The 27805-nt window shown below is 38.2% G+C and overlaps 1 protein-coding gene across 1 annotated transcript; it reads left to right on the top strand.

Moving 5' to 3' along the window:
- Positions 1–487: 487 nt before the first annotated feature.
- Positions 488–26123, top strand: KDSR (3-ketodihydrosphingosine reductase). The gene is made up of 10 exons (XM_027682450.1): positions 488–672; positions 8048–8137; positions 9268–9324; positions 14078–14143; positions 14292–14387; positions 15467–15658; positions 17393–17476; positions 20322–20405; positions 22281–22382; positions 22728–26123. The coding sequence occupies exons 1-10, from the start codon at positions 565–567 to the stop codon at positions 22845–22847; spliced, it is 999 nt and encodes a 332-aa protein (XP_027538251.1). The 5' UTR covers positions 488–564; the 3' UTR covers positions 22848–26123.
- The last annotated feature ends 1682 nt before the right edge of the window (positions 26124–27805 follow it).

Genomic DNA, 27805 nt, shown 5'->3' with positions numbered 1-27805 from the left:
GGGCAGGGGACCGCCCTCAAGCAGCCCTGCCGCGAAGAGCCGTCGGTACCGCCACAAAGGCCGGGCTGTTCCCCGGACCCCTCCCGAGGTGCCGCTCCGGCAGGGACCCCGCGGGGAGGGGTTGGGGGGTGGCTGGGCAGCGCCGCCGCTCCGCCCGCAGGGGGCGCCCGCCCGCTCCCACGGGAAGGGCGCCGCTCCCGCTCCCGCCGCCCTTTACCTCCGACCGTGACCCCGCAAACAGCCCGGGGCTCCAATCTGCGGGCCCGGCCCTGCCCCTCCGCCAATCCGCGCGCTCCCGCCCCGCCCGCGCCCGCCAATCCGCGCGCGCGGGCCCGCGCCCCGCCCCCGCAGCCAATCAGGTGCCGGAGCGGCGGCCGCGCTCCGCTCCTCCCCGCTCCCGCCGCCCCCGCCGCGCTCGCTCCCGCCGCGGCAGCGCCGTCCCCGCTCCCGCCGGCTCCCGCCGCGGCTCGGGCAGGCGGACGGGCGGCCCCGCGACCCCCGCCCCGCAGCGCCCGCCCCAGGGGCTCGGACCGCCGCCCCGTCTCCGCCGGCGCAGCACGAGCCATGCTGCTCCTGGCCGCCGCCTTCATCGTGGCCTTCGTCCTCCTCCTCTACATGGTGTCGCCGCTCATCAGCCCCAAGTCTCTCAAGCTGCCCGGCGCGCACGTCGTGGTGAGGGAGGCGCCCCCCGGGAGGGGGACGGGGCGGGGGGAGAAGGGAGCGGGCGGCCGCTGGGGGAGGCCTCGGCGCTGGGGGAGGCGGGGGGCCTTCCGAACCACCCGCCCCCGGCCATGGTGTCCGCTGGGGAAGGGACGGGCGGAGGGAGAGAAGCAGCTCCCTCCGAGATGGGGGCGCAGGCTGCGGGAGGAGCCAGAGGAGTGGCTGCGGGAATCCCGCTGCAGGAGCGGGGGGAGCATCTCGGCGGGGAAGGAAGGTTTGGGGGTGCAGCGTGCCCGAGGAGGGGCTGGCGGCCGGGGAGCCTCAGCGCCAGGGGTGACCGCGGGATCGCGAGGAATCCTGGCGAGCTGGCGGTGACACCCCGAGCTACCAAAACGCGGGAGCCACAAGTCCCGGGTGATAAGGAAATGACCTGTCCCGATGGCTCTGACAACCGCTGTGTGTCCCGATTGGCTTAAGGCGATGGTCTGAGTCACCATCTTCCAGTCTCAGCGCTGGCTTTTTGAGACATTCCTTTTGCGCTCTCCAAGTCACCGGTTACCTCGAGTTTTGTTTCCTGTTAGCATCTCCCAAGATATTTAAGTGTGGGGGGTAGGGTTGGTGGATGCGCTCATAAACAAAAGGAAAAATGTGTTGTTTCCTTGGTCTAAGAAACCAAGCCAGGTATGAGGAAACGGAAAAAAACTAATACAAAGGAAGTGGTCAAATGGCACTGGGGCATCTTTAAGCACGTAGATATGCATGTCTTTGAGCAGTAATTTGACAAGGTAGTAGAAAGTAAGCCTTTAGTAAGAAGCCTTCAGAAGAACGTGCTGTTAAAACAGTCCGTGAGTGGTACGGCACTAGAAGTTGTGTGAGTTTGTGGCTTGGGGAAGGGGGATGGAGGAAAGGGGAGCACTACCCAGTAGCTTTCAAATGGGTCACAAAGTAATGAATTTGGACGCATGAGAGCAAATGAGTTAAGCAGTTCAAAGATTCATAGTCCTAGGATCAGCTTTTTAAACTCAGCTCTAAATCCCCAGGGTATGTATGTTCTGTGCAGAGAAAATGTAGTATACTGTTTGGTTAAATTTACTTTAAAGGGTGAGTAGTGCTTGGAGATGCCTTTTATCAGAGTGGGAGCTTAGGATAATCCTGAAGTGAGATCTTTTAGGTGTGAGTTTACAGATACTCTGAGGTTTTGGTTGCTACCTTTTGTTTTTGGGGGTTGTTTTGGGGGTTTTTGTTTGGTGGGGGTTTGGGGTTTTTTGGTGTTCTTTCTTGAGCTCTGTATGATGCCTGTTGTTTGGGGTTTTATTATTATTATTATTTTTGGAGTTCCTCTTTGGAGGATGGAGCTGTCCTCAGAGTAATTTAGATCTGTCCAAGTTGCAATAGTATTTCCAAGTTACTTTATGCAGTAGGTGTTACTTGGATGCTGTTACTGGCTTTACAGCATCATACTCTGTGTGAGGTGCGTTCAAGGTTGCATTAAGGTTCTCAGGTTATGGCTCTTTCCCCACGAGTAATGATTATTAAGGAGGAACCTTTCAGTACTGTGCAAAAGCAAAGGTGAAGGAGACTTAAGGGTCTTCTGTGACTTTTATGAAGAAACAGAATAGCAAACATAAAAAGTTAAATAGATTTTATTTCAGGTTTTTTGTTTGGTTTTATTTATATATACAGTGATTATCCAAAGCTTTGTTCATTCTGTATAGTGATTAAACACTTTAAAAGTTAATTTTGCTGGTTCTTCTAATCAGAATCAGAATGCTTCATTTAAAAAATTTCACATTGAAAATTATGAGAATGTTCTTGTTGGAGAAGCCTCCCTGTAGCTGTTGCTGCTAATTATATTAGCAGTTAAGTTCAATTTGGTACAAGAGGAAGTCTAAAGAACAGTGTTCCTGCAAGTCTTATAAAATTAGGAGTTTAGCTAGAGAAGTAACTACAAGAATATATTAATGGAGGGAAAGGCTGTAGATATATCTAACTTGATTACACACATAGAAATCTGCGGGCAGATAGTTTTATTGGTGTCACCACTTGCAGAATTACTTGTTTGATTTTTGACTTCATTTATGCTCTTAAAGTGTTCATGAAAACTAATGAAATATGGAACAGTTGTTCCAGAGTTCACTACTTCTTAGATTTGTAGATGCTGTTAATAATGGTGGACACTTGTACATTTGGATTTCAAATTTTCTAATGTCATGCATAAGGAAAAATATTGGATGATGGTAATGTAAATCAGAAATATTGTTCAAGAAGGCTTTCCACTCTGTGTGTATGAAGTTAATTGTTTCATCATATGCTGGGAGTAAATGTTCTCTGCTACTAAAATGACTGAGAGGCTTCATAAAAATATTTAAGGACCATAGCATTATCTGAGGACTTCTTTGAAGTCTTCTCACAGAAAACCAGCAAAATCTGTTTAAGTATCAGGCCTCAGTTAAACCCAGTCTTGAAATAAATAAAAGAATAAAGACCTGCAAATTATATGTTTAGCTGGTTAAGCCCTTTCAGAGGGAGACTGATTGCCATTGGACAGTAAATATAATTTTTCAGGATATACCTCAATAAATTGCTTTTCTGAAGCAGAAAAAAATCAGTCTTATCTACAAACTCTTCTTTCTGGAAGCCTGTTGAAAGTATAATGAAAATGTATCTATTGCTTTCCTGAAGGAAAGTCATTGGGCAACTTAAGAGGCTGTTACATACCGATTGTAGAATTTTCAACTGAAGTCAGCATTTTTTTCATTTCTAATCCTTCAGAAAAAATATTTTTTCTTCACTCCTAACAGTTATGGTTAACAGATGTTTGAATTATGGCTAAGTAACTGACTCTGCCTGCCTTTTGGGATAGGAACTAGAAGCAGAAAACTTGTGTGTTTTTCCCCTGTGTCCTCTCCCAGAGTCATTTGCACGATGGAAGCATGACTCTTACACTTTCTGTGTAAGGCGAGACATGGTTTCTGGAAAAATTTAGAACAGTCTCTTATTCTTAGAAAAGAATAGGACTGCTATTCAGAGTGAGAGTCTGCAGAACTCTGAATTACTCATCGTCTAATCTTGTGGGTTCCCCCTCTGCCCATATCTGTAATGTATTTTTGTGGCCCCACTTAGCATCCTTAAATTAAAAGGACTTCTCTCAAATTGGCTAAGGCATCAGGTTTAGCTTATTTTAAACAAAATGCCTTTTAGATGTTTAATGCTACTTTTTTTCTTTTTTTTTATTTCTAGCATGTCTAGGAAAATGTTCTCAAATAAAGGATATAAAAGTTACTTTTGTGCTGTAGAGCTGCTGCTCCTTGTGCTGAACTTCTCTGTGCTTTGAAATTCAGAAGACTGTTTTATACATCTTTTTTTTTGCCATTGGCTTTAACTCTCTCCTTGGGTCTCAGGCTACATACTAGTATGTGTCGTCGATTCTGTAAGAGTAAACTATTTTGGTAGCTGGTTATAATGGTAGATAGGAATATGAAAATAGGATAAGACAGTCACCACTGCTTCATGTGCACTGTACTCACATGTATCACATTTAACTGCCCTTTGTCAGGGATGTTATGCCTGTTCTAAACATGTTCTTTGTGCCTTTTCTTTTCCTTTTTCTACAGAGGTACTTTGCTTGATGGAAAAGAATGCAACAAAAACTTAAGATGTTAGTGCAAAAGCAGCGTTCTGTAAATTTCCTGAGTAACATTTGAAAGCTATCTTTGGTGAAATTTTATTGGTAGTCCCCTCCCCTTGTTTCAGCCTTAATCTTTCTAAAACCAAGTTGAAATTTGTGACAAAAAAAAAAACAACAAAAAACCAACCAACCAACCACACAAACAAACAAAAACCAACACAAAACACTGAAATGCTGAGATCTCAGTCTTATGAATGCACTTTATCAAAGTTTGTGGATTAGCAATGGCAGGAAATGTAAAGATATTATCTGCTTGGCACTGTCTCCCGTGCAGATTGACAAGAACCCTTTCATGTGAATATAGTTCAGGATGGTCATGCCAAATCCTCCTGCAGATGGGTCTTCTTTAGTCCAGAAGTAGTTTCCCCACTTCTGCATAGAACCCGACTTGATAGATAACTGCAGCCAACTTTAAAGCTGGCCAATCTTGGTGTCTCAACGTTGTAGCTCCTGTGTTGGGGCTGATATGATCTGTGGTTTGGATACATCCATGTGGCTTGACAGGAGGTCATTTTGAGTCTAGTCAGGCATCCTAACCATTTACGCCAGATTAAAGGGATGTTCTGTTTCAGTAGAACTAAATACCTTCTACTGGAGCACTGTCTGAAAGCACAAAGTCAGCCTGCATCCAGTTCTAAGTGAAAGTTAATAAGTTCTGTTGGAGATACCATACCAGGTTTTGATTTTGATCACTCCTGATGACAGTTCTGTTAATTTGGAGTTGGACTGTCTCATCAATTGAAGTGAATTTCCAATATCTCAAATTTGAAACTCAGAGCAATTCGCTGTACCTCATCCCTCTATTTCCATTTATAAGGGGGAAATAAAGCCTAAAGTTGAACTCTGTTATCAAGAACTGTAGCTTCAGAAGTTGGAGCCAGGCGCTTTTATGAACAGCTAGTTTGATGTATTCTTAAACATAGAAACAGCTCAATAACACTGCTCAAGACCTGGTAGTGCTGCATTCTGAACATCTTAGTCTGTGATTTGAGTTGCAGTGACCAGATTTTTTATTTTTGCTAACTCCTTTGATGCTGGGCTACAGTGAAATTTAAAAATGGTATCAGTGGCAATTCAAATGTTGGATACAAATGAGATAAAGTGTAGAACCATTGGCCACAATGGTAAGTTGCCATAATAATGTCATCTTTAATGGGGTAGATATGTGCTCTTCTGTTAGTTCTGAGCATCTATGTTAGTAACTTAGCTACCTAACAGACTTCATAGATGTGCTTAGGCCAACTTCACTTTTTCACTAGTGTTAGGGATTTTTTTTTACATTAGCATTCAGGGTTAACGTTCCTGAAGAATGTGTATATTACTAGCAACCTCCCACATGCTCGTAACAGCCTCCCACCTAAATGCTAAAGTTCCCAGCTAATTGATATTTCATTTTGTCATCGACCAATCTGACATGAGCCCTATCCAGTGTTGTTGGTATGACTGTAAGTAAAAACTTCCTTTTTCCGTTTCTTGCATGGCTTCAGACCTTGTCCTTCTGAAATGAATATTAGCGTTATTTGACAAGCTGGAGGCTTGGTGCCAGTACCTTCACCTGCAGAAAATTCCTCAAGCACTTGGTGTAGTTGACCCATTCATGATACTCACCAGTTTGTGCAGGTAGTAATCAGCTGTCTTGCAGTGCTACATCAAAAATTGGAATTGGAGCAATCTTCCATGCACCTTGATTAGTTCATGTTCTTGTGTACTTGCTGCGTTGAAAATCTGTAGAAGCATCTCACAAGTGCTGTGGAACTGAGGTCTGATCGAATGTATCACACTATTTTTTCAGATACATATTGAAATCTTGCAATGTATTTTAAAAGCTTTAGTGTATTTGTGACTTCTTTCCATAATAAAGCATTAAATTAATTCTGTGGTTCCGCTGAAGTCCCAAATCATTAATTAACACTCACAACTCTTGCGGCCTTCATTTACTCTGAAAGCAGTCATCCTTGGTTGATAATCTACAGACTAGGTTTCACATTTCTAGAACAGGACACACATCTTGGAGTCATCCTCAGAGGTTAGTGTGGTGTGAAGCTAATCTTGCAGAGTCAGTTAGAAGTTAATCTGAAGCAGTTCTCTCTAATAACAGAGGAAGCCTAAAGAGCTGAAATTAGTCTTTGTGGATGTTACACCCATTCTTGGCCCATTTGTGGCTGAAGATGAACCAACCAGAAACCATGGATAGTGTTTTAAGTCTTTGCTGGGATTATTTGATATGCACTAAGCTGTATTTGAAAGTAAGTGGTAAAATACTCAAATGAAAGAAGAGTTTAGTGACTCATGGGAATGTACTTCTGACTCTTCTGACATTACTGCCTCCAGGAGTGAAAAGAATTTTGTGGATAGTGCATCTCTGAATACAAAACTGAGGCACTGGCAAATGAGGAGATGACACAAGGCTTTTGATAGGGTGTGTAGTTAGAGATTGGGATCTTTGCTCTTACACTAATTAGCTCAATGCCTCCGTTTTCTTAAAATGGAGGTGATGTGTTTCTCTGGAGTCTTTGGCAAGGTTTTGATAAAAAGCAAAAGATGATGATTTTCAGAGAAATCTGAATTTTATCTTTTTCCAGTTAGTAGGGAATTTATATTTCTTAACTCATTTCATTAACATGGTTTTTTTTACAATAACTGCATCTAGGTATTTTGTTCCAGTATTTTCTCAGTATGACTCTTAATATGTTGTTAAAGAAAAATTCAAATAAATTGGGTATATAAGGAAGATACCAGTGTCTATTTGAAAACCAAAGGCACATGCAAACTGAGAATGATCCAAGTCATCGAAAGGCATGTCAGGCAGACATTTTTATTTTAGTCAAAAAGAGAGGGCAGGGTTGTCATCTGCATCTTGTTCCACATGTAGTTCATAAGTAGGTTTATTGAGGTTCACGAGAGAGGTGGTAAGGTGACCTTAACCTGTATATTGGTATAATTTGGCACGTGTCCTCCATGTGATGGATGACTGTAGTCATCCCTGCATTTGTCTATAGACAAAATATTAACTTCCTGTTTACATATAAGACTACTTCAGTGTTACAGTTTGGAGGAAGAAGAAAAGGTTGCAGAAGTTTAGGTGCTGGAATCGGCACTAAATTGAAATTGAGGGATGGCACAGGGGCAGATCAAGGTCCAGACTGGGGGAATGACAAATATACCACAGAGAGACAACTGTTGAGTTAATGGGATTTTTCTTTAATAAGAAAGAAGGTATTTTCTGTTTATGTTTATGTGATGATATCTTCAGAAGGCACTATGCAATTGCCAATTTTACAAATAACTTCTGTTGTGACAGGTATGAAAGGGTGGTATATAATTGTGTTATTATGGCATTAATAGTGATTTCAAGCTTCTAGCAACATGCTTTTAGAAACAGCATACAGACTTAGTCAAAAGCATGTGAGAGCGCTGACGTGGGAGTGGGTCTAAGTGTGCCTGACATAAAAAATGAGCAAAAATTGCCACTGAGGTAAAACTGGGTTTGGGGTAGAAACAAAGATTCATCAGTCTACTCAGATCATATTTTTCATTCATACTCAATAAGTAAGCTAACAGTATCTTCTGTATTTGTATCTCATCATGTAGTATTTTAACCTCAATATGTTTTCAGAAGTTTCATTTCATTTGACTTGTACATATGGGAGAAGGAATGAGAATATTGGACTAATGCTGCCTTTTTCAAATAACTTTTAGGTAACTGGAGGCTCCAGTGGAATTGGAAAATGTATTGCTATTGAATGTTATAAGCAAGGTGCTTTCATAACACTGATTGCAAGAGATGAGGTAAGTGTATGTGTATTTTCTACTGGCTAAACTCTGTTCACAAAGATGGGTGGGGGATAATTTTGGAATTGATAATTATTCATTCTTCTTTGGTGTATATGGTAAGGGGACCCTAGGCATTCCAAATTAATGCATTTGAATAGCAGAGGTGGCCGCCTTTTTAAGAAGCATAGCCCAACATGGAATTTGTAATTAGCATGCCTTATAACTTTGCCAGAGCTATTGTTTCTGTTAATGGCATTCATTATTTCACTTAGATCTGTGCCAGAGGATGAAAGCAGGAAAACCCCATATTCTTTAAAACTGTAGAATTTCCCTACAGTGAGAACTGGGGGATTAAAAACAGTTCCTAAAATTCACAGAATATATTGGTGTCTAGTCAGCATTATATTTTTTACTAGTGAAAAACTCTTCATCAAGAAAAAGGATTGGAAGATTTGGAAGAAAAACGATTGCTTTGTCGGGTTTGTTTTTCTTTTTGGTTTGGGGTCTTTTTAACTAAGAGGTATTCAGATTTAGTTGGAATGACTCTGTTTTCGGAATGGGATGTTATTTTACTTGTAGAGAAAAAAGCAATTATTTGGGAAATAAAAGCATATAACTATTTTTTGGCTTTCTGTCCCAGCTGTCTTTGATAATTTACTTGAACTAGAGAACTTACTTTGCATAACCTTGAATGTAGTCAGAATTAACAGAATTTTTCTTGAAAGAATTATGACAATTTGAATTTAGATTTTAGGTTTGTTACTGTGATTTCGTGACAGTGATTGTTCTTCAGGAAAGTTTATGTGATGTCACATACATATAAAATAGGGCCAAAATAGAGGAGAAAAATTATTTTCTACAGCATTAGGTGCTCTCTGTAGTATGGAACAAAAGCATTAAATCTATAGAAGTCATTACTGGCTTTGGAGGACTAAGTGAAAAACAGATAAGTGAGCTCTGATAGCTTGATAAATGTCATGTTTTGATCATATGTCCATAAGTCTTTAAAATACAACACTAAAATGCTTTAACTAGTCAAGGGTAACTTTGGGTTTTAGGGGATGTTTTTAAGTCTTATTGAAGTACTGAAGACTAAAATTGCTCTCAGAACGACAATGATTTAGCTGTCTTTTTATCTGTTTCAGAACAAGCTGTTGCAGACAAAGAAGGAAATAGAAAAGTATTCTGTTAATGACAAGCAGGTAAGATCACTGGTAAGAGGGACTGTTGTGTGTTTTGTTTAAGATAATCACTACAACATAGTTCTGTAGTCCTGTCTTTAAAACAAAACTGTTTGACAAAAATAAATGAGGACTCAGTATTTGAATTCAAGATTCAGACTGTTTGCATGACATGTTCTGAGCTCTTGCTATGTTTGATGTTGCTTAGCTAGTGCATTAGGCTGCTTTTCTTAGTAAAAGATTTCTTCAGCTGTAGGTGTAGCATGCTTTTTTGGATCAGTGCAATTTACTGTCACTTGATAAGCATTTTATTCTTTAAGATGAAGTGGAAGAACCAATTTTTTTTCCTACAAATATCTTGCTTTTTGCATTTGTTTTGGGAAAGAAGTCTAGATATTTGTTCCCAGGTTTATTTCACTACATCATGCTTGTGTTCCTTTTCCTGGCAAAGTACTGTAACAGATACACAAATTAAATTTGTGAAGTTTTGAGACTTAATAAACACAGAAGCTGCTTTGCTGAATAGATAATGCATTTGTGCATAGAGGCAACGATTTAAGACTTTGCAGAAGTACTAACTTAGAATAGGTAAGCTTGCTCTGTTCAAAACATGCAACCTTGAGGCGAAATGCTAAAACAATTTTTTCTCAGTACTAATAATGAAGGGAGAGGATCCTCTTGTGTGTTCCAGAACTTTGTTGATCATGAAAGTCACTTAGTAACTAAGTTAGTTTCATGATTACAAATAGAAGCAATATATTTGTCCATGAAAAGGGATTTGAATTAATAAATTAGATATTCTGTTGAAAAGAAGCAATTAAAGAAGTTGAATATTTGCAGGCAATAATGTTAGTACTAGTTTATATAGAATTTTCTTAATGCCTCCATTTGTAAGATTTTGTCTTCACTTCTTTATATTTTTGTCAAATGGCTCAAGATGATTTTTTTTTTCCTGTACATGCTGCCTTACTCAGATCAACTTTGTTTGAAAATCTAAGCCATTTGAGGTGAGGAGAAACTGTATTTTGCCCATTAAAAAAAAAAAGTCCTGGTAACCATTTTCTTTTAGCTGCTTTAGCAGTTTCCCAAGCTTAGCATTACAGTTAATCCCTTGTCAAACACTGTGTCAGGATGTTCTTGTTAAAATCTGTCCAAGCTTGATAGATGCAGACTTTTAAAAAGAGTATTATTCGATGCATGTTCATAAGAGTTTCAGTGAAAATCTCCAAAAGTACCTTCAAGGCTGAGCAAGTGTGGGCTGAATAGGACTGCTTTGGCAGAAGCAACTTCGTACTTGCAACCAGGTTAAGCAGTAGGCAGTGGAGGTGATAGGTAGGCCGGCTCTTCTGTAGCTATTGTTAAGTGGTTGACATGGTCTCAGGGGAGCCTGCCTGATCTAAATGCAAAGAACAGAACAGGAGAAAGCAGGGAGTCTGGGGCAGAGCTTGCACTGAAACAGCAGATCAAAATCTGGGAAGTGACAGTAGCTGAACTGAGAGAAGCTGTACAAAAGGATTACTGAAAGAGTGTAGAGAAGGATGATGTCTGGTAGTGGATAACATGGACAGATTGTTACATTTGATCATAAAATCATAGAATGATTTAGGTTGGAAGACACCTTAAAGATCATCTACTTCCAAACCCCCTGCCGTAGGCAGGGACACCTTCAACTAGACTAGGTTGCTCAGAGTTCCGTCCTGGAACTCTGCCTGGCCTTGAACACTTCCAGGCATTGGGCATCCACAGCTTCTCTTGGCAACCTGTTCCAGTGCCTCACAGTAAATAATTTCTTCCTATTGCTATCTACTTGCTTTCATTAAAGCCACTCCCCCTTGTCGTCTTATTACATGCCCCTCTTCAGGTTTCTTGTAGGCCCCCTTTAGGTACTGAAAGGCTGCTGTAAGGTTTGCCTAGAGCCTTCTCTTTTCCATGCTGTACAACCCCAACTCTCCCATAGGAGAGGTCTCCATAGGAAAGGTGCTCCATCCCTCTGGTCATCTTGATATTCCTCCTCTGGACTCACTCCAACAGGTTGTGATGTCCTTCCTGTGCTGGGGGCCCCAGAGCTGGATGCAGCACTCCAAGTGGGGCCTCATCAGAACGGAGTAGAGGGGCAAAGTCACCTTCCTTGACCTGCTGGCCACACTGCTTTTGATGCAGTACAGGATAGGATTGGCTTTCTGGGTTGCAAGCACACATTGATGAGTCATGTCCAGCCTCTCATCCACCAGCACACCCAAGTCCTTCTCAGCAAGGCTGCTCTCCATCTGTTTATCCCCCAGCCTTGTATTGATAACAAAGGTTGCCCCAACCCAGGTGCAGCACCTTGCACTTGGTCTTGTTAAAGTGCATGAGATTCCCATGGGCCTCTCTTCGAGCTTGTCCAGATCCCTCTGGATGGCATCCCATCTTTCAGGTCTGTCAGTTGTTCCACTCAGCTTGGTGTCATCTGCAAACTTGCTGCAGATCCCTTTGTCTGTGTCATTGATGAAGACTTGAAATGGTCCCATATCAAGCTAAGAGGTAAAGATCCTCTGCAAAGATTACATTTTTCTTGGGCATGTGCTGTCACTGTTCAGCTCTTGGATATATACATAAAACCAAGTTGCATTGACAACCAATGTCTGCCATATACATACATTTTAGTGTTTGCATGTGATGTAGAGTGCTGATGGTGCGACTTTTATGGATATAGGTGTGCAGGGGAACAAAAATCCTTGCCATTAGAGTTTTTTTTCAATATTTTTAAAATCCTTTTTCTAATGTAGAATATTCCCAGTTATTTCACTGGGACTTGAATTGATCCTTTATTGGGAAAGCTTTATTAATTATCCAACAGCATGCAGTATTTAAAACAAATGGTAAGGAACAGAACTGGGGATATTAGACTACTTCTTGTAGCATATTCTGTGTCCTAGATGTGGATCTATAGTCTATGCTTTGGAATGAAGGTAATTAATATATTGTAGCAGAAAGTACGTATGATAGTAGAAGCAGAGAGGTGAATTGTATAATGTGATAGTCAATAAAAGTTGCGATAGTTCCTGAGTGTGTTGTTCATGATATAAATAATCTGTGCAATCCCATATATTAACAAATTGCTCCAGTTTTGATTCAGAACTGGGATTTATTTAAACTCTTCACTGATCTTGCAAAGACATCCAGATATTAAATTGATGTTGTTTTCATTCAACTGCTCTTTTGTTTTTAAACATACGGAAAAGATAAATGTTTCCAAAATGTAGTACGTGCCTTAAGGGGAGATGCATACAGTCCCGCCAATAACTTCTGCCACAAGTTTACTCTGATGTCCAACTACACACAATGCTGGGAGGCAGGAATAGCCAACCTGCTGTACAGGAATGGCAGGCAGATTCTGTTTATGCATCCAAGAAGTGTCGCAGTCTGACCAGGGGCAGGACTGACAAATTACTAGCTGCCAAAGCAGTTAGTTACGCTGTGGTAAGCTTTTGTGTGTGTGTGTGTTGTGCCCATCTGCTCCATGACAAGTGGTCATGAGGATACGTGTTACAAACTACTGATGACTTTATTTTATTTCACCTCTGAGTTTAAATAATTGACCAAAGTAACAGAAAGTATAGAAGTTGGAACAAGAATCCAGGAATCCCCCCTTTTATTGCAATAGAAGATTTCTTTTCTTTTCAAGATGAGGAATTGCCCTGAAGCTCTGTTGATGGCTTAGCAGAGAGGGTAACTTATTTGTCAATACCTCGCATTTTCAGCAGTCTTAGAGTTTGTAAGTGGTAACCCAAAAGAAGCAGTGCTTGCTTTGGCCAGAAATTGATTTAAAGGTGCTTCAAAAGATAGATCGTGAGACTATCTTGCTGAAAGCAATCAGTAACTTTCAAGGAAATGGCCCAGCTTTTAACTGACAAGAAAACTTAGATATCAGTATCATCTATTTTCTGTTGTCCTGCCTGCCCCTTCCCCCCAATTCATCCTTAGCCAATGATTATTTTAATTTTTCTGTATCTTTCAAATTAAACCCCTTAATGTCTGATTTCCAGACAAGGAGTAAATATAACTTCACTTCTTAGATATTTACAACTCTGTGCAATGAGTCAGTTTCTCATAGAATTTTTATTTTAGTTTCGTCCTTGAGATGTCCCCATGAAGCAGTATGCAACTAGGTTTACTACTATTCTTAAAAAAAATATTTTATGAAATAAGGAGATAGTGTGCATTGCAAGTACTAAAGTTAGCAGGTTTTTAACACTTGCTTTCTGCATTTTGGAACAGAACTTCTGGTGCTGCACTTTCAGGGCAACACTCTGCAACCATGCCTTTCTACGATGTGGGGGAAAAATAGTTTTTTTCTTAAAGAGGAGCCTAAGCCACACAAATGGTTTTACTTGTTTAGCATTGATGAAAGTTAAATGTATCACTGTAGAATTTTGATTGTCTTAGTTAAAATAGATTTTACTAAACTTCTTGTAAATAGCTCAGGCAATAGTGTATCTTAGTACAGTAAATTAGAGATGCTGTTTTGCACAAGTTGCTGCTTTGAGGATCATGAAGTGTTTATTTGTTCTTAATGTAATCTTTATTATACTAGAATGTGTGTGTGAGGGGGAGGAGCTAAGAGGGAGCAAGGATTGCTTTCTCAGTGGCAGAGGTGCAAACTGTCCTGTCAAAAAGACTTTTTTTCTGGAAAAGATACAACATCAGGCTTGTTTTATTTTGAAAGGCCGAGAGTCAACAGTTACTGGACTTAAGTGTGTTGTGACAATGTTCTTTCACTTTCCTTTTCTAGGTTGTACTTTGTATTTCTGTTGATGTGTCTAAAGACTACGAACAGGTGGAGAATGTTCTAAAACAGGTGAGGAAAAAACTGATTCACCTATATATCTTAAGCCTTATCCATGTGTGGTATTTCTATTGGAAATGGTTTCTTATAATTTATACTGTGATATAGGAAGGTTTTTTTCCCCGCTAAAGAGTGTCTTAACCTCTATCCCCTTTTCCAGGCTCAGGAGAAGCTGGGGCCAGTTGACATGCTTGTAAACTGTGCAGGAACATCAGTTACAGGAAAATTTGAGGATATTGAAGTGAATTCTTTTGAAGTGAGTGAGCATACTTTGTTAATTTCATCATATGATAATTTCTTATTTAAGCATTCTAACAATTAGATTGCATTCCTTGCAGTCTTTGCAGAGTTTGTAGGAGTACACTTGATTTGTGCTCGCTGTCAGAGTATCTTTAGATTTGCAAGGGTTGCCTCTAATTTCTCACCTATCTGTCAGTCCACTGATGGGTCAGAAGAGTGAATTCTCCTTCTGGGACAGAGCGTCTTCAAGATGGCAGAAAAGCCTGGCATTTATTTTTGTAGGTTAAGTCACTGTGAAAGGCACTGAATTTCACATAGTTTAATTTTTTTTCCGGTGAAGATTTTTAAAAATATTTCTAATCTGTTTAAGAAAAATTCAGCTGTTATCAATGTTCAGTAGTGAGGTGCAGAAGTTGTTTCAGCTTGAGAAGCTGCTGCTCTGATGAAAAGACAAAAAGCAACCCCAAACCGTCTGTATTTTGGTTACTTTATGTCCGCAGCCCTCAGACCTCCATTCATCTACAGATAATGTTGAATAATCTGAAAATATTAAATAGGTATAATTTTATAATAAGTCCGAATCATCCATTCTATTGCTTGTATAGACTATCAGTTGTTTTTTAGGTCTTCTAGAGAGTGAAATTCTCCTTATTCTGGCAAAGATTAAAATCTCTGAAATGCATAAATACGTTGCATTTTTCCTGTTTCCTGTTTTAGAAGACTCTTTAAACTTTCAGTATGTTTTCATACATAATGCATAAATGGATTGCTTCCTGGACATTGTTCAGGTTAGCTTTTCCCTCAAATACTCTTCATTTTTTCCTTTAAGGATATATGGTTCACAGTATTATCAGTATCCTGGATGCTATTAAGACTTATAGATAGACAGGATTTCTTTTGGCTTGGAGTGAGTTTTTTAGCTATAAAAGTTTATGAAGCTGTAGAATAAAAACCAGTTGTTTCTTTTACCAGCTGATAGAAGTACAGATCTAGTGAATTTGATTGTTAAAGCAGACTGAAATAGGGGGATTTTGATAAGTAAGACCAAACAGCTGGATCTGTGGCTCAAATACCATGTTAATATCGTTTGTACAGAGATTAATGGCAGTCAATTATCTGGGTAGTGTTTACCCAAGTCGAGCAGTAATCGCTACCATGAAGGAACGAAGAATGGGAAGGATTGTATTTGTATCATCTCAGGCTGGGCAATTAGGCCTATTTGGTTATACAGCTTATTCTCCAACAAAATTTGCTCTTCGAGGGTTGGCTGAAGCCCTGCAAATGGAGGTATGTGTGCAATAATTTTAATTAATTTTTGATTATAAACATTTTTTTTAAACTGTCAGCGAAGGACATTTCCATTTAAATAGTTGTTTCTTGCATTGTGCAACAGTGCTAATATCCATGTGCTATTGGCCCTTTTTTGGGGCCATTCCTATTGCTTCGCCTGGGGTTGCAGAAACTAAGATGATTTCAATTGCATTAGAGGGAATAGATTGAATCTGTTCCTAGAACTGACTCCCACATGTGCAGACATTTTTTTAATCTTTTAACTAAAAGGACTTGATTTTTAAGACTTGAGTAAAAGTCGTCTTCAAAGTCCTAAGTGCAGAATGATATTGAAGATCACATGGATGCATGAGGGGAGGCCAGTGATTCTTACCTTGCTTGTCAGTCCATGGTAAGTGGTATGTGAACCATATGAAAGAGTAATACTTGCAAGCTAGAATTTGATGACTGGCCACAAAAAAAAATTGTGTTGACAGTGATTCACCCTTCTAAATTTTGATACATATGAGCTTTTTATACTGCAATGATCTAAGCTTATTCTTAAGTTCTGACTAAAACCAAACACCCTTTTCATTATTCAGTGGAACAAGGTTGGTAAGTACATTGTAGTAAGACAGATAAAACTGATTTGAAAATTACTTTTCTTATTCTTCTGTTAAGAATGTATATTTGAGTTGCTAAGTTTTTATATAAAAAGTGCCTGTGTTTGGTTCTAGACCCTTGCATAGTCCCTGTTGTATGCCTTGATTCAGGATAAGAATGTGTTGTAAAACTGCCTCTAGTCCCTTCTGGTCTGCCAAATAGAACAATGCAAATGCAGGGTCTTTCCTCAGGCTGGTGACAGATATTTTTGTGAAGACTGAATTACTCAAGACTGAAAATAGGGTGTTGATGGGCCTGTGATGTGGTATTTCAGTGTTTTCAATATAGAATATTTCATTATAAATAAAAATGCTTAGTATTTTACGACACTTTGCTTTATCATAGCCCTCTCTAATATTTTCACTAAAAGCTTTTTTATTTGTATTGGAGTACAGATTTGCATTGTATTACTTTTAGAATAGTAGTGCACTGTGATGTTAATTCCATGACACTTACATACAAATACATAACTAAATGCAATCCTTGATGTAAGACCTTCCATTTTTCCTCACATTTTCTACTTATTTTTTGTCTCCTTAGACTTTGACCTCTTGCAAGTTTTTACCATGGGTTGAAAAGCCTTGTGACTTGAGTATCCCTCTTAAAGATAACAAATTTGAATTTTACGTTTTTGTTGTTTATTTTCTCTTATTTGTCCAGCAATGAAAATACGTTGATGTAAAGAACAAGGGAAAAACCTGTTAATGTGCCCCAGTGAAAGCCTTTTCGGCCTTGTGTTTATAAATGTTGGGTACTGGTGTTTGGCAATAGTTTAGTCTTTTTTTAAAAACTGAAATTGGTAAAATTATAAACCTAAACTACTTTCATATTCCTCCTAAATGTCTTAGATTCATCAAATAATTTGCAAAGTCTTTACAGACTTTTATAAAAAAGCACCACAATCTTTGCTGTTGTGTTTTTTCACTTGACAAAGCTGCACGTCTTGTAAGTGCTGAATACTTAACACTAGAAGCAATTTGAATTCACGCTTCCTGAATTTCATCGGTACAAGAGAAATCAATGAAATCATGAGGGACATGTAAAGGCTGTCAGTATTAAGATAATACTTAATGCTTTTGTAAAACACAGGTAAAACCTTATAATGTCTACGTAACGGTGGCCTATCCTCCAGATACCGATACACCTGGATTTGCAGAAGAAAGTAAAACAAAGGTAAATTGTCCTTCAGTAATACTAAAGTTTTTAAAGCTTCATTTTGTTATAAGCAATGCATTTTGTATTTCATTTATTTCTGTAGTATTTTTGAAATCAGGGCATAATAGGATTTTAAGAAGTACTTATAAACACTTCAGTTTTATCAGTTTTTAACTGCTCAGAGTTATATAGCTTGTAGATAATTTAATGTAGTTTATTGTTCTAGCTTTAAATGGAAGAACTACCTGCCTTTAACATCTGAAGCACTGCAGAATCTTCCTGCATACAATCAGAATATTATTGTGGAATAATAAACTGTAAAATCACTGGTTTGATATTAAAGCTTAATAAACCAAATATAATATTCATATTTTTGCATCTTTGATAATATGCAGTTGTTGTGACAGGTGTGACAGATCAAAATAAACCTCATTTCATTCAGTGCAGTTGCCAACCTAACCATGCTGTATGAATGTATATAATGACCCAGTTCCATAATGGCTGTTCTTTAGTATTAAAGTAGAAAGGAAACTCTCCTGCACTGTGTTTGTAGTGGAAATGACTGTCTCACTTTTCAGAAGGATGTGTCAGCAGTAGGCCTTTTTCATTTGGATTACCTTAAAAGTGAAAGTTTTGACCTCTAGTCACCTCTTGTCATCTACCATATCCATACATATGAAGTATTAATTCCAAAAAACACATTTAGGCCCCATTTAGACCAAAGCATCAGATAACCAGAGAAAAATCTATCTTATTTTTTGTTTGCATACTGTGAACTAGAAATCTGATATCTAAGGATATAATCTTTTCAAGCATCTTTTCAACATGCACCATCACATATAATTGGAAATTGGGTTTGCATTCCATTTTGTCTTTCACTCTTTGAATAGGAATCAGTAGGGATTGTATAACACAATTCTTACTTCATCATTTCTTGATATTCTGTATTAAATGTATACTCCCACACATCCGCATAAAGTGCCAGAATTAGACATCTGCAGATACTTGTATAGTTTGCATATTCTCTGGGATTTTATTCTTCATAATAGCCTATTTCAGGGAAATACAGTCACCAGCAGAATGCATTGTTCATCTAAGATTTCTCTTTAAAAGAGATTCAGGGAGATTTATCTTGTTTGTCAAAAAAAGTCTTGTCTTTTAAGGAGAGAATTATGCTTTGTTTTAGCCTGCATGAACTCTCCGGGTGACTTGCTCCTAATATGATGATGTACCTTAAATCTCTGAAACATTGCATTACTCTGACATTTCAGATAGTCGTTTATTGTGGCATTTATTTAATACTACTTAGCTTAGAACATCTGCCTCTGTAGTTTGCATTTCCTTAGGACTGGGCCATTTTTCTCTGTAATCATTGAATGTGGTAAAATAAAACATCAGGAACTAGGATACAGCTTTTCTGTGTTTTAACAATTAGCTTTTTTTTGTTTCGAGGTAACTGCTTTACAAATGACAGCTGTGCTGACTAGCCAGATCAAGTATTAAATGGCTGATCTCTGCCTGCCTTATTCTCTACAGTCATTAAGTTTAGCTGTTGCTTCTGAACAGCTGCTATTTTTTTCCCAAACTTGCAGTATTTTAGTTACTGTTGATATCCCTTTATCTCTTTCAGATCTGTTTGATACTGGCCAATAAGCTTAAAAATAAAAAAGGGCTATGAAATGGAGATCTGATGACACAAATCCTATTACTATATGAAAGCATGTAAAAGTTGTTTGTGTGTGATTTCTGCTGGCTAAGACACTGATGACTCCCCTTAAAATACACATACTAAAAAAAAAAGTTTCAGTGAGCCTGTAGTACTTCAAATTGATAGTGAGAAACCTGTCGTTGCTTAGCTCTTCCCTGGAAGTGCTTTTTTAAAGTATTAATCTGAGAATTAAACTAGTCCCAGTATTTAAGTAGGCTTGAATGCTTCAATTAAATTTTGTTATTAAATGTAACTGAATTACCCATTACAAGTGAACTTGCAACCAATACTCCTTTCTCCCTAATTTAGCATTATTTTTGCTTCATCAGTGGAACCATCTGTCTCTAAGATAACTGAGCATTTAAATATTTCCTGGGCAGTTATCTCTATAATAATTTTATTTGTTAAAAGGACATTAATGACAAACATGCTTCTAAATACCTTAAAGCATATTTTTGCCATTTGGTTTTGTAACAGACTAAATTTGTTTGGGGTTTTTTTGGTGAAAAAAATTGTGACTGATAAAATAACTGTCATAATTGCTTTCTTCTAGTGAGGTAAAGTGGTATAAATGGTCTACAACCCAAAGAAATAAAATGCAGTGATGGATTTTGGTAGATACCAGTGTGTGGAGATTGAGAAATTAAAAAAAAAAAAAAAGGCAAGCTGATTTGTAGGATCTTAAAATATTTAAGGCCTATCTTTTACTTACATTTCTGGCAAAAAAACATAAATGGACTAATACAGGTGTTGAGGAGAAGTAGTTTAAGCATTTTGGTAACTTCTACTGAGAATAAAATACTTGGGAGGAAAAAGCCATTTCATAGTAGTAATAAACTATATACAAAAAAAAATACTACTCAAGGAAAAATTTGTAAAATTTTGTAAAATTAGACTATTATTTATGATCTTTAAGTGGATGTTTTAGGTGACAGTATGATACTACTTGCTAACAGTGATGTCATCCATGAAAAAAGACTCAAAACTAAAATCTGACATGCATATTTTTCTCTCCTGTGTGGTGTTAGCTAAACTTATATTGGTGTTTTTAGCTAAACTTATATTGGTGTTTTTAGCTAAACTTATATTGGTGTTTTTAGCTAAACTTATATTGGTGTTTTTAGCTAAACTTATATTGGTGTTTTTTTACTAAAGCCCTTAGAGACGAAGCTGATTTCTGAAACTTCATCTGTTTGCCAAGCAGAACAAGTTGCCAGAGTTATAGTCAAAGATGCCATAGTAAGTAAATTATGTTTCTAAAGTATACCCTGTGTTGAAGAGACTAGGATCACGTCATGCTTGCTTAAGACCATAAGATAATGGCTAAGCTAAATGCAAAACCAATTTACACGAAACAGTACTCTTTGGTTAGTTTGAACAGGATTTATTTATTTGCTTTATTCTTCTTTTGCCACTGTGCCCAAAAATGATTTTATACAGTCTCTTGAAAGTAAAAGGTATCTGAAGTTGTACATAGAAAGAATAAAATGATGTATCCGTATGATGCAATGTCTCAAAGGTAGATTATGACTGTCTTGAAAGCACTAAACTCTATTGACTTTTTATGTATCAAATACTATTTGTCTAACCTCAAAAGCTTGTTGTACTGTCTTATTTTTCTTGAAGATGAGTTCATATAAAAATAATTATACATAAAGGAAGGCAGTTGACCTCTTTTGGCTTTTAGTGTCTAAAGTATGCGATTTATGAGTGATTACAATACATAAAATGCCGTTCCTAGTGATTAAAGGTGTACTGCTTTTCTGAGGATTTTTTTTTTCCAATGTTTTGTGCTAGGGAACGCTTGCATGCCTAACAGAGTATCTCGGAAAAGAAACAAACATGAAATTTCATGATCATAAAGCACACTGATTGAATCCTAAAATCTGCAATTATTTTGCAGTTCCGAATACTCTTGACCTTCAATGAGATTTACATCTACAGCAGGTGTTCAGTTTTGAAGTTTTTACAGTATTTTCACAAATACAGCACATAAACACAAAATCATATCTGATTTTGGCGTGGTGAGTTTTAAAAGCAAGTACTCCCTCAACACAGTATTCTTCTTTGGTGTTTAAGGAAAACTAATCTCCTCTCTGACCTTAAGAATCTGGTATTTCTATACCATACTTTCCAGCACTTTGTATCATATACATGTTCAGATGTGGTCTTTATGCACTCTAGCCATCAGCTGAGAGACTAAAATAGAAATGAGAGGGTATCTGTGTACTCGCAGGCCTCTCAGGTGTGTGCTGGGAAATAATCAAATCTAATAACCTCTACTGCTTTGCATAGATTCACCCCTACCCTGATTCAGGAACACCACCTTTTCCTTTCACTTCCGCATGCCATAGATCTAGTCCGGCAGTGTTTCAGACAGTCTGTTTTCCAGCATAAAGTGTAATGGAAACAAATGGGAGAAGCCTGGGAGTCAGAGCTATAGAACTGCAATTTTACTGATGAGTAGTCAAAAATCAAACAACCAAACAACTTTTTCCTCATGTCAGTCCCCCCTTTTCTGCCAGCTGAAGTGCTTAGCAGGCTGTGTCTCGCAATTTTGAGGAGGGCATGTTAAAAATCCTTGATGTAGATGAAGAGGGACCTGTTACCTAACATCGGAAATACACTCCCTTGCCAAATCTCATGTGATAAGCAAACTAATTTTAACAAAATGCAAGCTGTATTTTGTTACACGATTCGGGTAGTGATTGGTGGCCTGACAGAGTTAGGGTGTAATTCTGTGTCTGAAATATGCTTACAGTGAAGACCATCGTGCATTTTATCCACCATCTGTTTTAAGCATGCCTCAAGAAGAAATTTAGAGCCTCTATATCTTGTAAAAATCTGCAGTAATTTAGCACACCTCTCTCTAAAGACAGGTTAGCTTCCTTGTCTATTTTTAAGTGAATGCTTTTTGGAATGTTGCTGTATAGCCCAAAATATTTTTTTAATATTTTGATTCTTAATTGAGGTAATATTTTTTTTACATAAAAATATTTCTTGTTAGTTATATCAGTTATCTGTGTCCATCAGGAGTAACTGTTGAAATAAGACACATCATGATTTGCCACAACTGGGTAAATTACTTTTTGTTTTCTTAATCCTTCCATCCAGCAAGGGAACTTTAACAGCTCAGTTGGATCAGATGGTTACATGCTGTCAATATTGACAAGTGGAATGTCACCAGTTACTTCTATTACTGAAGGTCTCCAGCAGGTAAGATTTGGGAAGGCCCTGTTGTCACAATTTTTAATAATTCAAAATACTTTGAAATGTAGAACATTATGCAAATATTGATTGTTTTTTCATCAATCGGCTGTTAATACTGACAGGTTTTGAAAACTGCAGTAGTATTTTCAAACTGAAGTTGGTGGGTGAGCTAAGACCACCCCCTGCTACTCAGGCCTGAACTGTTACATAGTTAGTTGGTTTTCATGAGTTTGTTTTTTGGAGGTGATACAACACACCTTTCTAGAACTATTTTTTTTCATTTCATGACTAAATAATATGCTGCAATCCAAGATCCTAAATTAATTGAAGGATGTTTCTCTCTGTTTCCAGGTTGTTTGCATGGGCATTTTTCGAATCATTGGCCTATTTTACCTAGGAAGTTTTGACAGCATAGTTCGTCGCTGCATGATGCAAAGGGAAAAATCTGAAAGTGCAGATAAAACTGAGTAATCTTTATTTTGAGTGGAAAGAAGAATGTCAACCAGTCCTGGACAGCTAGCTGCTTAAGTGGGACTCAGTTTTGCTCCTGAAGGATTTTAGACTGGAAGTACTTGCCTGTGTGACAGAGGAGTCCCCTCAAAAGTATGAAAGAAAGCAAAAGTACAACTCCAGAAAATGCCAAACTATGCAAAAATGTGAATGAGGATTAGATAGTTTTTTGTTTTTTTTTTTTTTGATGATTTGAGTTGGAGAGAATTTGGAGAGCTTGTAAGTGATCTGCAGAATAGAATTTGAGAATGGACTATATGCGGTAATTCTGGACAAATACTTAAAGTTTTCTCACTTTGGTGCTTATGGACAAAATAAGTACCACTACAGACCAGGCTGAAATAGATTGAAGTCCCCTGAACAAGTTGATACCTTTTGATCATGTTTTGGGACTGCTTTTAGTTTAGAATGTTAGATTTTTCTTTGGCCAATCTACAGATCCTTCTGTCAATGACAGCTTTCCTTATTCTATCCAACATGTGACTGTGGAAACCCTGAGATGGCAAATACATTTGTATGATCCAAGCTTTCTCAGTCTGGGAGCAATTTAAAAGTATGGTTTAATATATGCATACTTTCTAAAGGGAGATGAAGAACCCATTCCCACAGAGAAATGCTAGGAGATGTGATCAAGTCTGTAGCTCTTCTGGCCTTTGAAGTATGTTGTGAACAAAAAAAAAAGTCTTACCAGTATCAAATGTGCTGATTATGACTCAGCATTTTAAGCCATTGAAACAATGTACAATTTTTACAGATACTTAATCTGCCAGTTTTTGCTCTGGAAAGGAAAGTAGCTTAATGCTACTGTAATGCACATTATTTCAAAGCTGCAAATCATGAGCCAAACAAATAGTTGATGATAGAATCAATTGTAATTAAAATGCCAGGCTCTTCCAGTAGCAGGGATGTAGCTTTTTAGGGCAGAAGTGTCAGGAGGGAGGGGAGAGGTGTGTGTCAGAATGGCCTTCCACACTTCATTTTATCACTACATGGAAAAGCTTTCACATGAGAAATTATTTAAAATATTCTCCTTGTATGACCAACTTCTAATTTGTTTCATTTACATTATATGAAACAAGGCTGCTCAATAACTGCTTCAGAATAGACAGAACCCAGTGGTTGTTTCTAATAAATCTCATTCAACACTGAAAAGCTTGATGCATAGCAATGATGTTTTAAGGGTGCACTATATATACTGTTTATTAAATGGACCACTATAGTAAGTGCCTTGTGAGCTGCTTTTTTTTCAAAAGCTGCATATTTTGTATTTGTTAGCACTGCTGTGTTTTCAATGTCATATATTCCATTTTCATTCAGTACTCTGAATCTAAAATTATGTGTAAAACTGGGCACTTTCACTTCCTTGAAAGTAGTATTTAACAACCAAAATAAGCAAAGTTTGATTGCTTTTGTTAAGATATTCTCTATATCTATTTAAAGAGAGGTATTCAATTAAACTGAGATGAAAAATAATAGGTGGTTAACTGGAAAACCCTAGAATGTAGTTCATTGAGGTGATTTATTTTCCCTCTCTGAATCAGGCTGACCACTTTTAAATTTTCTTCACATGTGCTAAACTTGCTTTAATACCTGGTTTACAAACATATTTTTCAAAGAGAGTCTTGGCACTCTCATTTTCAGTCGTTAGACTTCCATTAGATTGCAAATGTTGAGGCACTATTGAATTCTTCATGAAGCCTATGTTTTAGGTCCTGCCTCCTGATTTTGTTTAGATATATGAAGTTGTGCATGCCTATAATATAATGCTAATTTTGAGAATAGAGTGTATTCCTGCATTTTTAAACAGCTCAGCTTCAGTGCAAAGAAATCTAGTGTGCATATGTATTTCCTGTGCTGCTTAATGTGAATGACATAAGGGAGCATTTATCATACATCCATTGTCAACATCGCTGTGTTTCTTAAAGCAACATAATGCTATTCAGACCCTATGATCGATGTTAACTCCTGTTTTGATGAAAATCAAATACTCTTTCGACCACCTGCAAAAAAATACCAAAATGGGTGAGTCAGTTGTGCTCTAGTTTGAAAAAAATGCTTCTGTAAATTACTTGATATCAGCACGAGCTTGGAAGTCAGGACTTAAAACCAGTAAGCCTTTGGATACTTGAATTTTTGGATCATCAGCTTGGAATGCTGGGTTTGCATTTAAGAAACATAATCCAGAAGTTCAGAGCACACACGACACTATGCCAGCTGGGCCTCTAAAGGTATCAGGTTGGGCATCTTTGATCACCACTCACTACTTCTTGACTGAAGAGTCCTCCCAATAATGACTGATATAATTCAGTGCAAGTGTCTGTGAAGGAGAAGTAAGACTACTGGGTGAAAGTTATGGCCCTGATCTACAGAGACTTCAGTTCACAACTGATTTTGCATAGTGTAAGTTGTTGTGTTGACAGTGAAACTTTAAATTGAACCCCTCAGCAATTGTGGAAATTGGAACAAGGCAAGTTTTTTGAATCAAGAATAATAATCTTTTTCAATGTTCTATTTTCTGCTGTTGCAAGTTACTGATGTTAATTTTAACTGATAAACTTCTCAACTGTTTTACTGTCAAAACAAGGTAAATTGTCAACTACAGCAACCTTTGGTGTAAATTTTGTTTTCTTATACACATTCTCTATCTACCAATGTACTCATTTTAAGGTCCAATATAAAGTGAAGGAGATGCCTTGTAATCTTGTGGAAAAATGTTTAGCAGTTGAAAAACTATTTTGCCAGTTTAAATGTTACAAAACCTCTGCATTAAAATGTTTTAGCAGTGTATTAAATCTGTGAAGATCTTCAAATAGGCTTTATTACTTTTTGTCAAATTGTCAGTAATTTAATCACTTGTGCCATATCAGTCGGTGTCTTGTCTTGTTTTCTTGGTCAATCTTTAGGATTCGATTTAGGCTTTGATAGTCTTTTCCATTCCATGTAGTTTCTAATGATTGTCTGCTTTACATACAGATTTATTATAACTTTACTTATAGTTTACTTCAACAAGGTGTTCACGTGCAATTTAAATAGATTTAATATTTTACTAAGAAAAAAAGACATAGGTAAATAAACTTTATTTGCTGTGAAAAACTCTAGGCACTTTTAAATGGTAAAGATATATAGCGTTATTTGTAAAAAGAAACTTTGTGCTTATTGCGTGATCATTTTTTGTGCCAGAACTGTAAACTAGTTTTCATATTTTATATTTCTCAAAATAAATGGAGAATCAACAAAGCCTGTAACTTTTAAGTTCTTTTTAGAGGATGAAGAGTAGTGGCTAAATTTATTTGCAGGATGTGGTGGTAGTGGTGTTATTTTGTTGGGTTTTTTTTAAATTTGAGATCAACAGGATTCTGTTAATTGTGTAGGACAGCAGAGGGGGCAGTATATCCCTCCATTTTAGCAGCTTAGGGCAGAGGTAAAAAGGGATGTAAAGAATTCAACTGGGAATTGTCAGCAAATGTGGCAATGGATGTTTGGAAAGAGTCCTGCCAAAGGTGGATTGATAAATCAGAAGTTTTTAATGTTGTTTAAACTCATGTTAAGAGGGCTCTTTACAGAGCCACTGCGTTTTCCCCTATACCTCCACTGTAAATCCCTTATCTCTCAGGCCAGAGTGTCCTGGGAAGATGTCCCAAGGTGTTCCCATTGGTCCTTTGTTAACCCCTTCCTTATTGGCTGTAAACCCTTTACCTTGATTGTGACCTCTCACCTGTGATTGGTCCCCAAGGGCTATATAAAGCCCCCTCCCAAAATAAACTCTCTCTTTCGTCCTCTCTCCCCTGGTGCTCTGGTGAGTGCTCCGTCTTGGGGTCACCCGGCCACGTGGTGGGGGGAGGGTGGAAGGGCATACTCCTTCCAGGTGATGGACTGAAACGAGGCCTGAAGGATCTCCCCCATCCCACACATCTACCGTTAAGCAAACCCAGCATCCCCAAACCATAATGAAAGTGAGATTAAATTGACAAAGCCTTTCTTGCTGGAGGTGCTACCAGTATATAACTAGTGTCTGTGCTCTCTGGAAGTGCTTGTGAATCCTGAGGAGCCAAGCAATGCTTATTCTTCCTAGTGGAAAACAATAGAAGTAATAGTTAGGATAGATGTCTTTCTGTACTAGCACTGAGCATGCAGCTGTATAAAAAAACGCTGTATTATGTTTGAGCTCTATAGTAGGAGCGCTTGAGTGTATAGCTTGCTCCAGTATAATAGTAGGGGAGAAGTACCACCAAGATACTTATTCCCAAATTAAATTCAAAATCTCAAATGTTCAATCTTTTTTAAAAAGACATTTGTATTAAATTATCAGAGAGCCAAAAATCAAAGATGGATTGAGGAAAGCATAGGCTATCTAAAATTGTGTTTTAAAGCTATGGGGCTGATGTTAATCTTTTAATTCTCCAACATTCTACATCAATGTTGCAACTGGAGCTCCCGATTTCTCCATTTCAGTAAAAGTAGCAGGCCAAAGTAGACTGCTCTTCAGTCCTTCTCATAAATGCATTTCAGCTACAAGCCTAAATTATCTGATAGTTCCATTTAACTGGGTTTTTTCCCTGCCCAGCCAGTACCAGGCACACTGAAGGGTAGGTGTGTGTATGATTGTCTGTCAAAGGTTGTAGTAAAAACCTCATGAAGTCATTTCCTTTCCTCTGTCACTGGGGGAGACTTTAAATGAGGTATCTGTCTTGCCACATCACCCAACCTCCTTCTCTTCCTCCTTTCACCCTAGATGCTCTAAATTGGTGATAAAGATGACAGTGTTAATGTTCCGTTGGTGATGGTCTGCAGTGGGGGGGGAAATAATACTGGTAAGCTTTTGGATGAAACTCACACTGAAGGAAGTGGAAAGTGCAAATACCTTTTTTTTTAAACCCCAAAAGATGCATACCTAATTATTATTGGGGGGGCATCTAATT

This window comes from Neopelma chrysocephalum, unplaced genomic scaffold (assembly GCF_003984885.1).
Source record: "Neopelma chrysocephalum unplaced genomic scaffold, ASM398488v2 Primary Assembly neopelma1_22b, whole genome shotgun sequence".
NCBI classification, from domain to species: domain Eukaryota; kingdom Metazoa; phylum Chordata; class Aves; order Passeriformes; family Pipridae; genus Neopelma; species Neopelma chrysocephalum.
The sequence above is the reverse complement of the archived record's forward strand: the minus strand, read 5'-3'. Positions and strand labels throughout refer to the sequence as shown.